Raw genomic sequence first — 15,739 nt, 5'->3', positions numbered from 1 at the left:
CAGGGTCTGTACCCATCTGACCCCAAGGATATCCCACCCCAGCAACATCCAGTCATGTGCCCAGACTGCCATCACACCCTGGGAAAGGGGAATGGTGTGGTTATGGTTTCCTATGTGCTGCCCCAGAATGGTTATGAGGTAACACAGCACAAGGCTGAGGCTGACTTTGTGAAGTGAGTGGTAAAGTGCCCTTTGATTCGAAAATGTTAGAACTGGGGCTGAGGGAGTGTGAGGTGAGGGCACAAGGGAGGAACACGGCAGTCACCTCCCACAGCCAGCTGGTGTTAGCCTCCTCCTTTTTACACCGGTTGTTGGTTCATTTCGTATGTGTATTGTTGGGAAGAAATTGTCAGGCAATGTTTTGCTTGTAAATTCCACGGGAAGTGACCCCACTGACTTCTCTTGCCTCCCCTAGGGCTGCCCCTCAGCTTCCCCAGCACCCAGTCCCTGGGTGCACAGTGTCCTCTGAGTGTGTTTTGAGGCTGTGACAATCAGTGCCACATGCAGGCTCGTGCAGCCACGGTCAGTTGGATGGCCTATTTCTGTCGAGTGAAGTTAATGTGAACTGCTCAGGGAGAGGTTATTTTCTGTGAAGACAAAGCTGCTGGTCTGTCTTAGCCCTCACCGCTCTTCTAAGTTGTGCATGAGATTTTAATTCCTGTCCAACCTATTGCTTCCAAACTCATCTTTTTTTATAGTTGGTTATTTGTTCTCATCTTCCAAGGTATGAGGTGAAAGCACTTATCAGTTAATCTGTCTTGATAAAATCATTAAGGTTAGAAAAGACCCTTAAGGTCAAGTGCAGCTGTGATCCTAACACCACTAAATCCACCACTGTGCCCCCAAGTGCCACATCTCCACCTTTTCTAAGTACCTGCAGGCATGGTGACACCACCACTTCCTGGGCAGCCTGCTCCACTGAAGAAATTTCTCCTCACACTCAACTAAGTGTCCATGTTGTACGACACAGCCTCACAGCTGTTTTGTAGAGGGTTTTGAGGCCTCATTTTCTCTCACCTTGACAGTGTAAAGAAATAAAACAGTGACTGCACACTGTGCAGGATTTAAATTCAAAAAAGAAAGAAAACTTGCACCCTTAGGCCATGTTGTAGTGCTTTCTGCTCCTCCCAACAGCAAGCAGGGCTCAGGCTTCTCCCAGAAATCTTGGCATGAGTTCCCTGTGTTCAGGAGAGCACACTTGGCAGGGACAAGTGTCACTTTCCCATTCACTGGGACTCTGTCCTCTGCAGCAGGCCACAGGGTTCTGGCTTTCCCCAGAGAGAAAGCCTTTCTCCTCCTTTTAGCAGGAGACAAAGCCTTGTCACCACTCCAGGAGCCAGCCAGGGCCCTCTGCATTTACTGGTGTCACCTAGGGGAACAGGATTATTTATAGCTCCTGGACATGGGAAAAAAGAATCAAGCAGCAGGAAATGCTGGCAAAGGGATGCTTCCTTCCTACCCTTTCTCCTGCTTTATGGTCTCCTGAGTGGTAACTGCCAGTGCTAAAAAGCAGGATAAAACTACTTAATTCTTGTGGGAGGTTCAGGAGGGGGCTGGCCCCCAGGAAGGCACCATTTGTACCCCGAGCACCGAAGTCACGAACACTTGTGGCTAACCTACTTGGCAATCAGGACTGCCAGCTTAAGGACAAAAAATGGGATTAGCTTTATTCTTGTCAGTTCTGAGACACACAGACCTCACCTGACCAGGGTACCCTGGAACAGACACACACAGAGCTGTAAGCTCTCCTGTGCCCCTGCCACATCAAGGCCTTGTACTTTTTCAGTGTCACACACCTGATTGAACTTACCTTCAGCCAGGTTGTGTGACAGAGGGAGAAACAAGACAAAAAGTCTCTTTCCCCCAACTCCCCACCCCAAATACCATGCAAAAATCCCAAGTCTTACTTGACAAGGCAAAGCATCAGCAAGACTTGTCTTTAGCTTTCCTTAATAAACACACCCAAGCCTCTAAACACTGAGCTTCCTGTGCCATAAATGATGCAGTAGATGCAGGACAGGAACGAATCCCTCCATTATCCGTGGCCCTGCCCTGCAGTGCAGCCGGGCTCCTGCTGTCTCCCCTGGGGGTGCCCAGCTCCCAGCAGCTGCTACAGTGCAGGCGGGACAGTGCTGCTGACATGAAGGCAGCCTATCAGCCTCCCCAGAAAAAGCCTGGGATGGCTAAAATACTCCACAGAGGGGTATTGCCCTGCCCAAACAGCTGGCCCAGTTGCTCAAGGAGCAGCTGTGCCTGGATTAGCCAACAGGGATCACATTCCAGCATTGGAGCGTTTTGCTGAGGCGGCCTCACCTGCACAGGCTGTTAGTGACTGAGCCACACAGTCACACAGACACAGAGGCAAACTGTCCAGACTCCCAGTTCCACACAGCATGCAGGACTTCCTTACTTTCCGTCGGGTCCTCAAATGCCACAGCAGTCCCAGCTCCAGCCCTGTCTTGGGTCACCATGACCAGCAGGCTGTGGGGAAAGAGCAGTAGCAGACACACCCCAAGGAATTGCATGAGCACAGAGGTGTAAGCAGAAGTGATACTTTACTAAGCTTCTTTTCCTTCCTCGTCTGCCTAACTGCAGTTAGTTGTGTTCAGTGCACTCAGGATTAAATGCCCCTGGTAACTCTGTTGGATACAGGCCTTTAGCAGGGAAGCTTTCCAGACACTGACCCACAGGCTGCCACAGGGTTTGTCACCCATACCTGACCTGTCACGGTACCTGATCCTCCATCTCTGACAGTGTCAACACCTCAAGTCATGAGCACCAGGGTCAGCCTGGATTCCCTCAAGTCAGTCCTAAGCTTTCTGTTAGGCTTCCCCTTTCATTCCACATCTTTTCCCCAGCAAGTGCAGATAGCCCAGCCCACCTACTCTTCGCTGCTCCCCAGGTACACCAGTGCCAGCCTGCAATGCATGCAACTGCTGAGCATGTTCTGGGAACGCAAAGCTCTAGGCAAGAGCACAAGCCATGCCATGTGTTCCCTGTCAGTCCCCCCTCCCCAGCAGGGAGCAGCACTTCGTGGTCAGAGAGGGCACAATGAACACCCAACACACACTTGTCCCTGGCTGGGACTTGCCCTATGCTTGAGAAACCAGACAGGGACCACGCAGTGCAGCCAGCAGAGTGAATGGAGCAACTGCTGCTAAGGCAGCTTCACTCACAGTCAGTCAGGCTTTGCCTGGCTTGTGTCTAGCTCAGTACCAGCTGCAAGGCCGCAGTGTAAGGAGGAAAATGGCTGCACGCACATCCCCTCTGTGCCCACCCCCCATAGCACACACAGGGGGAAGCAGATTTGAGCAGGAAACAGCAGAGGAAGCAGCCATTGCAAGTTTTGGTTTATTTCACTACACAGAGGGCAGACAACAAAACAAACCAAGCTATAGCTGTTAGCTGAACTTAATGGCTTTGACTTTGAAGTCACCCTCCACAGCCAGGTATTCAATTTTCTCCATGCCCAGCCGATTTGGGAACTTGAACTCCACCTCGGGCAGGTTCACCTTTGCCTCGGTTTCATCGAAGGAGATGCATATCTGTAGAGAGCCATGAGAGGGGAGGAAGGAATTAAGGCTGATACATCACAGCTCCCAGGCTTTGCTCACTCCTCACTACCTCCAGTCTGGTGCAGGACAGGCAAGGTGGTTGCTGCTGCTGCCAAGGCCATGCTCAGCAGTTCAGCCTCCTCCCTGCCCAGCAGAGGCATAGAAGGGAAGAAGCTTCTGCAGCTGTGGGATGGGACAGACCCAGTCTGAGTCTAACCTCAGCGCAGTTACTGCTCCGAGGTGCACAGCTTCCAACAGAAGCCCAGAGTGGGGTACTCAACACATGTGAGCTGCTGGGCACTGACTTGGGCAGTGCAGCTCTAGACACTTCCTTGGCTTCAGCTGCCAGACTCCTCCCCCTGTGGCTCATTCCCCTTTCCAGGCCTGCTCCCTTCTGTACCACAGAGGCAGGGCAGCATTAAAAACCTGTGCCCTTAGCCCCTCAGTGCTCAGTGCCAGAGCCTTGTACACACCCCTGCGGCCTCACCTCAATCTTGTCACCATGCTGGAAGGGAAAGTCAGCTTTCCTGTCCTCCTCCCCCCACACGCCATCCTCCTTGGAATTGCACACAATGGTGTTGACATCCCCATGACAGTCAAAGCGAGGGTTGAAATGCAGCATGAGGGTGTTGCTGTCCTTCCCAACATTCACAGCAAACCTGGGGAAACACAGCCAGTGCAGAGGGGGTGCCAGTGCAGCAGCTCCAGCTGCCAGTGCTGACAGGCTGAACACAGCAGGAGCTCTGGCTTCCCCCAGTGCCCCATCAGTCCATTTGCCACCTCACTCACCCTTTGGCATCAGACTGGATCTTCCCTTTGATCTTGATGCACTCACCAGGCTCAACCTCCAGCTGAGTAACAACCAGTCCCTGCAGGGCCAAACCACAGGAGTTAGTCTATCCCAAGGCAAAGCTTCCAATCCTGCCTTGGACAGGGCACAAAGCAGCTCTGGCAGACCCAAACATGAGGTTTGTGTTAGAGGAAGGGTGGGTCAGGCCACCTGCCTGTCCCAGCAGCCAGGGGGGTCTCCCACTCCCCTAAGCAGCAGGAGGGGACAAGGAGGTGTGGTGGGTTGGCCCTGCCTGGATGCCAGGTACTCACCAAAGCCACTCTGTTACAACTGGATGGGGAAAGAAAATACAACAAAAAGCTCATGAATTGAAAAAACAACAGGGAGCGGTCACTCACTGATTACTGTCACAGGCAAAAGAAAATCAACTTGGGGAAATTAATTGAATTTATTACCAATTCAAATCAGAGCAGGATAATGAGAAGTAAAATAGGCCTTAAAATGCCTTCCCTCCCACTCCTTCCCGGGCTCTACCTCTTACCCTACCATGGCACAGGGAGGCAAGGAAGGGAGGTTACAGTCAGTGCATCACAGGGTGTTTCTGCCACTGCTCAAGGAGAGGAGCTTTCCCCCGCTCAGTGTGGGTCCCTCCTGCAGTCCTCCCCTCCAGTGTGAGTCCTCCATGTGAGCTACAGCTCTTCACCAACTGTTCCAACACGGGTCCCTTTCCACAGGGTCACAGCCTTCTTCAGGCATCCCCCTGAGTCCTCCCAGGGCTGCAGGTGGATTTGTGCTGCCTGTTGACATCCATGGGCTGCAGAGGGACGGCCGCCTTGGCATGGCCTTCACGGCAGCGTGTTATCACACAGGCACTCCTGCTATCACCATCCCTGTGTCTGTCCTGGAGCCTGCTGGCCTTGGCTCTGCCCGACATGGGGGAAGCTTCTGGCAGCTTCTCACAGCAGCCACCCTGGTAGCCCCCTGGGTTACCAAAACCTGGCCATACAAACCCAGTGCAGGAGGTTTCACCAGCTGCTACAGGAGCAGTGTTCTGAGCTACTTAACCGTGTGCCGGGTCAGATAGGGAGGCAGATTGCAAATTAGTTTGCTTGGGCACTGCCCCGCGGCCCCCTGACGCTGTCCTTGCCCTCACGGCTGCTCCCTGCTCTGCCCACACACAGGCTGCTGAGGTCAGGGTTCCTCGAGTCACTAAACTGCTTATCCCCACGGCACTAACTCTGCCTCCGGCTCTGGAATGCAGCCGCTGCGCCCGGGGGGTCTTTCGAGGAAAGGAAAGCTGCGGGGGCAGAGGTGGGATGGAATACACTGCCAGCCTGCTTTCCTCTCCTGTTGCATTAAGAGTTAACCCACTCCTGCACCAAAAGGCATTTTTCCACAAGAAAAATACACAGATTAAGGGGAAAAAAGTATGAAGAGTCGGGAAACTGCAGAGTTGCAAATGGACCCAGACCTTTAGAGTACTTGAGAATATAAACATTCCTCAGCTTCCCCATTTAAATAACATGCTAAAGAAGAGAAGAAATACGGCCGGTCAGCCCTAACAGCCCTAACCCATTCCTCCCACAGCCATATAACAGCCTTGCATTTCCTCTCAGCTAATCCTCTTCTCCTCCTACCTCCGTCACCACGCCCAAAACCCACAGCAGCCCCGCCGTAGTGCCAGTGCTTCTTGGCACAGCACCCGGCTCGCAGGCGGCACTCACTTTCTCCATGCTGCAGACACCAGCCCCGGCAGGCAGAGCACCCCGAGCCCCTCTGCTCGCACGGCGTGACGCAGCGCCGGGCTCCGGCAGCTGAACTCACCGGGCAGCACCATCACATGATCCGGGGGAGGCCAGGAGGGGATTGATCAATCGCAGCTGCTGGGGCCGGAGCTGCCCAAACATTTACTGCGGGCCGTGGGAGACCTCTGTTGATAGTGTTCTCTGCAGGCAGTGTGTGGATGATTTTAAGAACTGGTGATTGTTTGCTTCTGCGGGATCCTAAAAATCCTTACTGTAAGCTCTCCTAGCTGCTACGCAGCGTCTGTTGGCTTCGATCCCAGGAGCCAGAGTGCTGCTCTGTGCTAGGAGCGAGGTGGCTGCTTTTTCTTCGGCGATCTGTGTCTAAAATCAGGGTTGGGTGTCCTCGTGTTCCTGCTGCACAGTGGCTGCCTTTGTGGATACGGGTGGATGTGCTCGCCCAGCCTGGTGCCTGCAAGGACTGGACTGGTGGCAGGCCCTGGGTACAAATCCTCGTTGCTTGCAGTTAAACGAGAGCCAGAGGCTTGGGTACAGCCCGTGTCAGCATTTCAGCAGTGCCTAAAAGGTTATGGTTGGTGGTGTGGGGCTCTAAGTAGATGTGAGAATTCAGGCTGCAGCTTTTGAAAAGTAGCACGATCTCGCTGGTTCTCTTCCAGTTGCTGAAGGCTCCGGAGGGAAAAGAGAAATGCTTTGTTAGGGGAGGAAGAGGGCGGGCAGGGCTGTGTGCAGCCGGCAGGACGGCAGCAGAGGCTGCTATCCCAGAGAGTGCCCAGCGCCTGCCATTCCCCTTCCCTGTGCCCCCAGAAAGCACCGAGCATGACCGCCCCGCGGGCCCGTGCAGGGCAGGGAGGTGAAGGGGAGCGGCTGCACTGCTTTGTGGGGCCGTGTCACTGGATGGGCTTGTACCTTTGCACGGGCTTCCGCAGGGTCCTCAGGCCTCCGTGCCTCAGTTTCCCTGAAGCCTGAAGTGACGCTAATGACACGCAGCTTCCCAGTCCTGCCTGTAAACCCGCAGTGAGAGCTGCTACATAAGTGCAGTGTGCTGCTTGCTGGCTGGGCTGTGACCAGCCTGCGAGCAGGTCACTCTTGGAAGGGCTGCACCCGGCACCTCACAACACAGTGAAGGAATCTGTGCCTGGGTGGTGGTGGGGAACACGCTGCTCTGCAGGAACTGTTACAGGAACAGCATCCTGACTCCTGATGCCCTCCTTTGCATCCCAGATATCCCCCACACCCATTTCAGAACATTCCCACGGCAATTCAGCAAACCTGAGCTGTGTTTGAACTAAAAAGTCACAAGCTCGGATTGCAGCCCTGTGACTGGGGTGCATAAAAGAGGACAAAATGCTGACTGAAACTGCTGTAGGGAAAATCCCACACATGCTCTCGCCTCCAGCTAACTCCCTGGCCATCCTATGCCCACAAAGAGCCATACAGAAGTCGGGAGTTAACTATGGGAGCAGAGTTCATGCAGGTAGTAAATGCCACTGAGAGCAAGCCCCCTCCACAGAGAGTCTGGAGAAATCCCAACTAATTCCACCTTAAGTTAGCTCCATTCTCCAGCGGTGTTAGCTGGGATCACGTGTTAGAGACAGGCTTTAGGCACCTCAGTTGCTGTGCTGTTGTTCCTCTGGCTTGCAGGCACGTGTGAAGGGTTGAGCAAATTCTGCTTGGTTGGTTGGGTTTGTGTATTTGTTTTCCTTTCAGCTCTGTGAAATCCCTGGAGACTTCTCTCCTCCTTGCAGTGCTGGGCCCTCTGACTCCCAAAAAGTGTGTTTTGTGTGAGCTGCTCTTCTGGCCTGAAGTTTCATCCTCTGACCCTTCAGACAGTGAATTACCTTTCTAATAACACACGGAGACTGCACTGTTTGTTTTCCTTGAGTGCTCTGCACGGGCAACCTGGTTGGTTTAGCAGAAAAACCTTTGGTCTTTCGATTTAAAGCACTCCTTGTGCTTTAAAGCAAGACTCCTTGAGCCCTGTGAAATCAGCAAGGTGTTTGTTCTGAGGCTGCAATGCTGAGTTGCCCCTCTGTCCTGCATCTGCAGGCAGGCAGAGGACTGGGGTGTGTTTCAAAGGCCTGGGGGAGAAAGAGAGAGGCAGTGCCCTATGCAAGCCCCTCTCACTCCCCAGGTCCCACAGGGGATGTTCTGAGGAGAAACCCTTCTGAGAAGAGCCCAAGTGAGCCCTGCCTGGGTTGTTACAAGTGCCTGCAGCCAGCACAGGTGCTGAGAGAGAGTAGCAGGGCACACACAGTGCAAGTGTTCCCATTTCAGGTGTCCCATCACTCTACCTGCTTTTGGAGAAGAGTGTTGCACCCACCTGGCAGCTCTGTTGGAAGCTCGGAGACAAGAGTCATCTCCTGCTCTCATCCAGACGTGATGCACAGAGGAATTTTTGTCTCTGGGGAAAATTAAGGCTAGCCTCCCAGTGCTTGGCCTTGCAAGCTTGTTTGTGGGTACAGGGTCCTGCCCAGCACCAGGTCTCCAGCCAAACTCTTCATTCACCTCTTGGTTTGCACAGGCTGAAGGCAGACAACTGGCCAGTCTGATTTTCTTGTAACTCCCTAGAAATGTTGCACATTTGCTTCAGAAGCAAAGGGTGCAGCATGCTGAGTGTTACTCTTTTTAATCTCCTGTAAGAAGAAATACACCCTAGCCATTGGCAAAGTCGTATCCCCAGCTAATCACTGCTGTCATTAGAAATGGCTTTCCCCTGGTTTGGGGAGGTCTGAGGACACTCCCTGCTGCTGGGTACCTCAGGGACCAGGGTGTGTCCTGGGACGCAGAGGCCACCCTGGCCATGCTGCTGGCTCTGCATCCCCGTACCTGCTTTGTTGTGCACTGAGCCCACACACGCTGCTGGTTGTTGGTGCAACACATCCCGAGTTGCTCATGGCTGCAGCTGAGAAAGAGCCCCCACTTCTTGCAGAAAGAGTGAGCAGAAGCTTTCTCCTCCTTTGGAGAAGGTGTCCAGCCCTGGGGCCAGCACAGCAGTTCTGTGCATGCACCACCCTGGGAGGGCACCACTGCTTCAGCCACTGCCCCTCAATCACTGACACTGACCAAGCAGGGAGAACTGCTCCAATCCAAGGACTGTAGTGGTAAAATAATGACAAGAGAAACCCCTTACCCTTTCCTAGTGTGAGAGAAAGCTTACAGTTTGCTTTTAGTTAGGGTTTGTTTTTTCACTTCTTTGGGGAAGATTTGTTCTTGTCTCTGGAAGTTCATTCTCAGTTCATCAGGCAAAGGCTGCATCTTTCTCTTGTACTGTCTCTGGGGACTATTTATGTCAATACTGTCTGGATGGGGTTTGTTCTCAGCAATAGCCCCTGGTTACTCTTACAACCCAAATATTATTCTGTTACAGCATAACAGACATATACGTTGTATTCCTATATACACTCACTGTTTTCTCTCTCTTGGAGTATCTGGGGACTTAAGCAATCCTCTGCTTTTACTGTTGAAGTGCCTGGTTCTCTCTGTTGCTACCACAGCACATTAGTTTGTCTCATGAGAAGTTTGTGCCTTTTTGCTTGGGTAGTCGTGACTCCCTGAAGAGTTTAGTTGCACACAATTTCCCTGGACCCTTCTGCAGAGCTGGCTAAAACAATGCTCTCACCACCATGGTGTCTTCCAGCCCCGGGCTGTCCTTGGGGAAGACTCTAGTGCTGGGCTGGATACCACAGAGGAATAAAGCCAGACTCCCAGGAAGAAGCTTTAGCCTGCCCTTGAAGGATGAAGTGACTCGAGGAGCCACAGCCCAGTGTGGCAGGAGGGTGAGGCCCTCCCAGAGCCTGCTGGCACTCAGGCTCCCAAAGCACCGAGGGGAGTTTGTGCCAGGAAGGCCTGGTCTGTGCTGGATACCAGATGGGGTTGCATGGCCACATGTCACTACAGCGTTTTTATCCCTGAGGGCTTCCTGATTTCAGCTTTCCCTACATTAAAAGGGAAGCACCTCTATTCCCGGTTAATTATAAATTAAGTTAATTATAAACAACTTCTTTCACTGTCACAAAGTGATGAAAGGAGTTTGCTGATTGTGTCACTGGAATTTAAAGTATGTCTTCTCATTTTATTTCCCTTATTAACATTGACCCAAGCTAATTGTCTGTGTGTTTCTCTCATCTCTCAGTGGATCAGATTTAACTAGAGCAAATTGTTAACTACCCAGGAGAACTGGGCCTTTGTTTTGTTGGACTCACTTAACTTTGGCACCTCCCTCCTTAAGTTTGCAGGTGGCAAATACCTCACCTCAGAGATTACTGCCTCATCTGAAAAGAGCTGTTTGCATTTATTCCTCACTGGACGTCCCTGCTACTCTAAAATTAAGAATCCAGGTCCATCTTTCCCTCCTCTTTGCAGTCATCAGCGATCTTGGTCAAGCAGCTGCTGCAGTGGGAGCTCCTAGCAGAGCCCATGGGTTAGTGACCCTTCAAGATTCCTCGAGGTCTGTCAACTCAGGCAGCTCCAAGTGCTCGTTTTTCTTAGCAGCACAGTTGTTTACTTTACATCTGTGACCGCACTGCAAACTTCTGCAACAGGGAACAGACCCTGGAACACTTTTCACCGGGATGTCGCAGCAGGATAGCAGCACTTCCCAAGCCTTATGTGTTCCTGTGGTCTAGCCCCAGACAATCTGGGTTTGGTTTGCACCTCATGATCAGCTGCAAGGGGGCTTGTGTGGGGGCTGAAGATGGGGACCTATGGATTTTTCTATTGCGAACCTACTGAATAAAACCCTACAGCCTTGAAGGTGTCCACATGGTGGACAGGAGGTGAGGAAGGGTAAAAGGGAGTGCGTGCTGCACTGCCCTCCACAGGGTAACTCCAGCAGGAGAGCTGGTTGGCTGGGACTGGACCCCATGTGAGTGAAACAAGGGGTCAGTGGAAAAGGGATCATCACTGGAGCAAGCCTTCTGGGGAGCTTTCATCTTCAACTGAGGTGGCTGCACCTCCTCAAAGGCTGGAGTTCTAGCCTTTGTTTTGTTTCCTCTTCATAAATCAGCTTTTATCACATCGTGCCACCTGTAAAATTAAAGCTCCTGGGGTTTTGCCAAGTAACCTGGGATGCTCTTCTGGAAGATTTGCCCCTTTCCAGGCCACAGGACTGGATGATAGTTGTCATAGTAGACACATCCAGGACACAGTAGACAAATCTGTTGATCCTTTTATATTATCTCCTTAGAATTATAAGGCTTGATTTTCCTTATGTCAGTCTCATTCTGCAAAACCTGCAAGACAGAGGTTTCCCTTGGACTGAAAGACTGTGAAGCAGTTTCTTGTTTGGGGAATTAATAGAGGAAAATCCCTTACAGTGACTTTGGACAGGGTAGGACCAGTGTCCACAAAAGCATTTCAGCAATCTTAGGTTAGACTGGTTTAGCAGAGCTCTCTTCTAGCCTGACACAGCACATACAGCATGCCAGGATGGCTTAGAAACTCAAGCCATCTGGAGTTCTTTCCCTCAAAAACATCTGTGTGCCAGCACTGGTCTCCTTTGAGCCACCCACAGTGAGAAGGGATTGTATTTAAGCTGGCTCAAGTTTCTTGAATTCATCTTTAGGCAAGAGAAAATTGTCAGCAAGGAATTGGAAAATGCCTTGTAAAGAATATGCTGATTAAAACTGTAACAAACTTTGAAGGAATATTAACACTGTCCATCGAGCCACGAGACATTGAAGACACCAAAAATGATGATACATGGGGTGAAGTTCCTTCCCCTTCCTGCCACCTTCGCCCCCAGTGATTTGTCAGCCAGATTCAGGGCTTACCCGAAATGAGTCATGAGTCATGACGACTCCCTTGGTTCACAAAACAGCTCTGGACTCTCTGTCTGCTGAGGTGCAATAAACAAAGAGACACTCAGGTTTGAGACTGAAGTGCTTTTATACAGCAGCTGTGAAAAAGTACCAAATGCAGACAGGTCATTTGATTGTCTCCCATTATTCATGAGGGGCCATTTCACAGGGTGGTATCTCATCGGATAGGTAAAGAGGAAAGACCCAGTTAGGAATACTCACGTGCACACACAGATTTGGAGATATGTTTAAAAGTGGCAGGTCAGTAAGTTCTGCTGGAAAGCAAAAGCATCATTCCCAAGCACCATGGGCAGATCAGAAGCCCTCCTCCTAATCCCCCTGAAGGCTGTAGTGATCCTGGCTGGATTCATAAAAGGATTCTGGCCACAGCGTGGTGAAACGAGACTGTGGTTCAGAGCCCTGAGCACTGCAGCCTGCAAGGAAAAGGGAGGGCAGATGAGCTTTGTCACCCTGACAAGAGGGACTGGGAGAGTGTGAGTGATGGCAAAGGCCCCAGCCATGCCTCAGGCCCAGGGCTGCACCCTCAGTCCCACAGGAGAGCACAGTCCCAACTGGCTGCCCTAATGCAGGCTCCACTGAGGCTCTGCCCTCCCATGGCAAGTGAGAGTCTGCCCAGGGTGTGCTCAGCCCCAGAGAGGGAACAGCCTGGCAGCTGGGCTGCACAGAATCCCACAGCACGTGGGGACATCTCAGCCCGAGGACAGGCAAGGAGCATGGCCTGCCTGCCGAAGTCTGTGAGATACCAGAATCCGAGGGAAGCACCACTGCACCCGCCCTTCCCTGTGGCCACAGACAGGAGTAAGACTTTCCAGATGCCCTGTCTGGTTGCATGGACATACAGATCCACGGCTGAGTGCTGCTCATCTCCAGCACAGATCATCCAGCAGCTAAAAAGTCACCCAACATCAAATTTACAGGCAATCACTATGAGGAACCTTGGGCTTTGTGAGGCAGCAATAAGAAACCATGGAGAGGGCAGAGTTGCAAGATCTTCACTTAAATCATCTACTCAGTACTCATAAAGCAAAGATACAAAGAATCCAAATCACATGCAAATAACTCCCAAGCTGAAACATCTCTGCATTCCCCCTGAGCATGCCACTCAGCATATGACTAAACCAGTTCTGGTGTATATGCAAAGAAAAATGTGCAACTTCCCTTGACGATGCCCATCTGTGCATCTTAACCTGCAGGCAAGACTGCCAGGCTTAGTGACCTCCTAGAGATGGTATTTATTAAAGCTGCTTGCCTGGAAGCCTCCCTGCCTTGGCAAGAGCATTTCATTCCTCCTTTTTCCCTCTAAAACACTCACGCCACATCTAGTCAATGAGATGTACAGCTCTGTCTGGTGCCATGCAATGGCTTTTTGTGGAAACAGATGAGTTTTGATCTATACATACCCTGTGTTGTGAAACAGCATTGCTCATGCCCTCTCTCCAGGAAGCAGTCTTTATGTGCAGGGATTTCTGATGGGTTATGTCAGCTTCTTGTGCTCGCTGTGAACTCGCATCTCCTCCTGCCGTGGTACATTCCTTGCCTTTGCCTGTGGACTGGAGTGACCACGGATGGGGAGAACCCATACAAGTTAACAACCTTGTGGCTTACAAACCTCCAGCAGAAAGTATGTTAAAACAAGTCAGGCTTTACATTCTTTGCCTCTGATGATATGAGTCAAGCAGAGCTGGAAACTCAGGTTAAGCATTTTAACACAAGGAAGGAAAAGAACAGGATCATTTCTTAATGCATTGGACTGTTCTACATAGGTTTTCTAAAGTAAGAGTTAATCCTCTTCCAGTGTTTGCATTTTACGCTCTTCAGTAATATTCAGCACATGCCCAGCAGAGGTCTTCCTGCCTTCGGGATGACTTGATGCCACTTGGCACGAGCACAGATGCTGGTAAGGGACCCAGCCTGGCTCAGGCACAGGAGGCAGTGCAACTTTGGGGGTCAAACCAGGGTCACAGCACAGAGTCCCACCTTGGTTCCCCAGCCTGCGTGTGTGGGCAGAACCAGGGGCACTGGCATGGCCAGGCAGGGATATGAAGCAATCCACAGGCTTTCCCTTGGGTGAAGTCACAGGGAGACCAGAGCTGCAGGAGTGGAAGCCAGCAATGGTGCGGGGGGGACTGCTGCTGTCCCCAAGCTCAGCACAGCCTGCACCAAAGCCCTGCAGGCTGCAACTGAGCAGCAGCATCTGCTTCTCCTTTGGCCCCACTGTCTTCGCTGGCCACCAGCAGGCTTGCAAACAGCCTGGCTCTGAGGACAAACCCTGCCTTCATCCTTATCAGCTCCCCTCCTTATCAGCTCCCTGTTCTCCCTGTTTTGTTCTAGGGTCACTTTAGATACCATCACCAGGCAGTGTGAGAACCACGGGGGAGATAAGGAGGGTGCAGTGTTTGTGGATGGAGGGAGCACAGCTCTGCATCCCTGTAGCAAAAACACTTCCCATTGGGACCTGGGAAGTACTTCTTGTCATCTCTCAAAGTGAGACTCAAGACCTTCCCATTTCCCTTACCCTTCTCTGCTGTTTACCGGGGCATGCACCTCCCATGTGGACTTTGGACAACCTGCAATAGCACCTGCCCCGTGCTTGGCTGTGCCAAGCTATTTGTTCCCTGTGGAATTACTATGGGACTCCAGGTCTGTGACACGCACCAATTCAAATTCTTCTAATTCCCACTTCCACTGAAACATTCTGGACTTCATTAAAGTCTATAAAATATCTCTTCTGGTATCAAATTCATCAGAGCATTCCTTCACTCTAGAGCTATGACTCAGGAAGGCCAAAAGAAAATATTTAAACCAAGAGCTCTATTTACAGAGGCCCCACAGCAAGGGGGAAGCTGCTGGGACACATCTTGAAGGATTTTGGCCCTTGCTTGTCATGGCAGCATTAGAAATGCAAACTGAGGCCAGTCCACACAGATGGACATGCTCGTGTGGAAGACCTTGCCAGTAGTTTTGATGGGTGTTTCTTTCACAACAGAAACTAGGACTTCCTAAACAATTAATTTTAAATACCCTCTGGCTTTTGAGCAGATAGAGCATGGCTGCCTATGAAACACTATCACATAGCAACGAAAGCACCTGAAATCTTTGTCAGACCCATCTGCCATGAGCAGTTCTGTGCTTTCCTCCAGTACCATCAGAGCTAAAAAGTCTTAAGAGCAGTCTAAAGATATAGTTCACAAACAGATTTTGGATTCCTTTTATTTTGTGACAGGCTGTACAGTAAGGAAATCCTGATGGTTATGAGGAGCTTAAATGCCTTTACTGAAATCCAATAGAGATTTAAAATACCATGAGCCTTAGCCTTATTTAAACCATAAAAAAAGTAGTTTGCTCCATCAGGTGAAATTAACAGCTCTAAGGAAAAATACATCCTCCACAAGATCACTTGTCTGTGTCTCCACAGACAAGTGTTGCACTATGTGCTCAGTTAGATATTTAACACAATAGTGCCTCTGTACCAAGCTTTTCTTGGTACCCTAAAATATATTTCTTCTAATTCATGGTAAAACACATTTTCTACACTTAAATAGACTCATGATGGGGATGAGGGGTATTAATTTAACTAAACTAAGAATTCTCCTTTTAGTGCTTTCCAGTGTGACTGAGTTTCCAAAGACAATATTTGTTTTTCCCTGAAAGGCTAACAGTTCTCGTTTACTGGGGAAATTTAGGCTGTACTGTTAATTGGGGGCAGAGGGAGGGGGTTCTTACTCTAAACCCCATTCTGCTAACCTGGCATCTGGTACTACTTGTAGTAAATGTCGTCATGAGAAATTCTAGCTTTAACAGGATTTAGTAAAC

At 50.9% G+C, this 15,739-nt stretch overlaps 2 protein-coding genes across 2 annotated transcripts in view; one reads left to right on the top strand and one right to left on the bottom strand.

Moving 5' to 3' along the window:
• The window catches only part of SEPTIN11 (septin 11), a 215,859-nt gene that overhangs the window by 141,611 nt on the left and 58,509 nt on the right, over positions 1–15,739 (top strand). The gene's annotated exons all lie outside the window — the stretch shown is intronic.
• LOC134559935 (16 kDa beta-galactoside-binding lectin) lies at positions 3,334–6,220 on the bottom strand. The gene is made up of 4 exons (XM_063415292.1): positions 6,069–6,220; positions 4,344–4,423; positions 4,042–4,213; positions 3,334–3,545 (listed from the first exon to the last, which is right to left on the bottom strand). Exons 1-4 carry the CDS (start codon positions 6,075–6,077, stop codon positions 3,402–3,404), a joined length of 405 nt encoding a protein of 134 aa, XP_063271362.1. The 5' UTR covers positions 6,078–6,220; the 3' UTR covers positions 3,334–3,401.

Source organism: Prinia subflava, chromosome 18, assembly GCF_021018805.1.
Source record: "Prinia subflava isolate CZ2003 ecotype Zambia chromosome 18, Cam_Psub_1.2, whole genome shotgun sequence".
NCBI lineage: Eukaryota > Metazoa > Chordata > Aves > Passeriformes > Cisticolidae > Prinia > Prinia subflava.
Note: the sequence above shows the minus strand (reverse complement) of the source record. Positions and strands in the feature narration are given on the sequence as shown.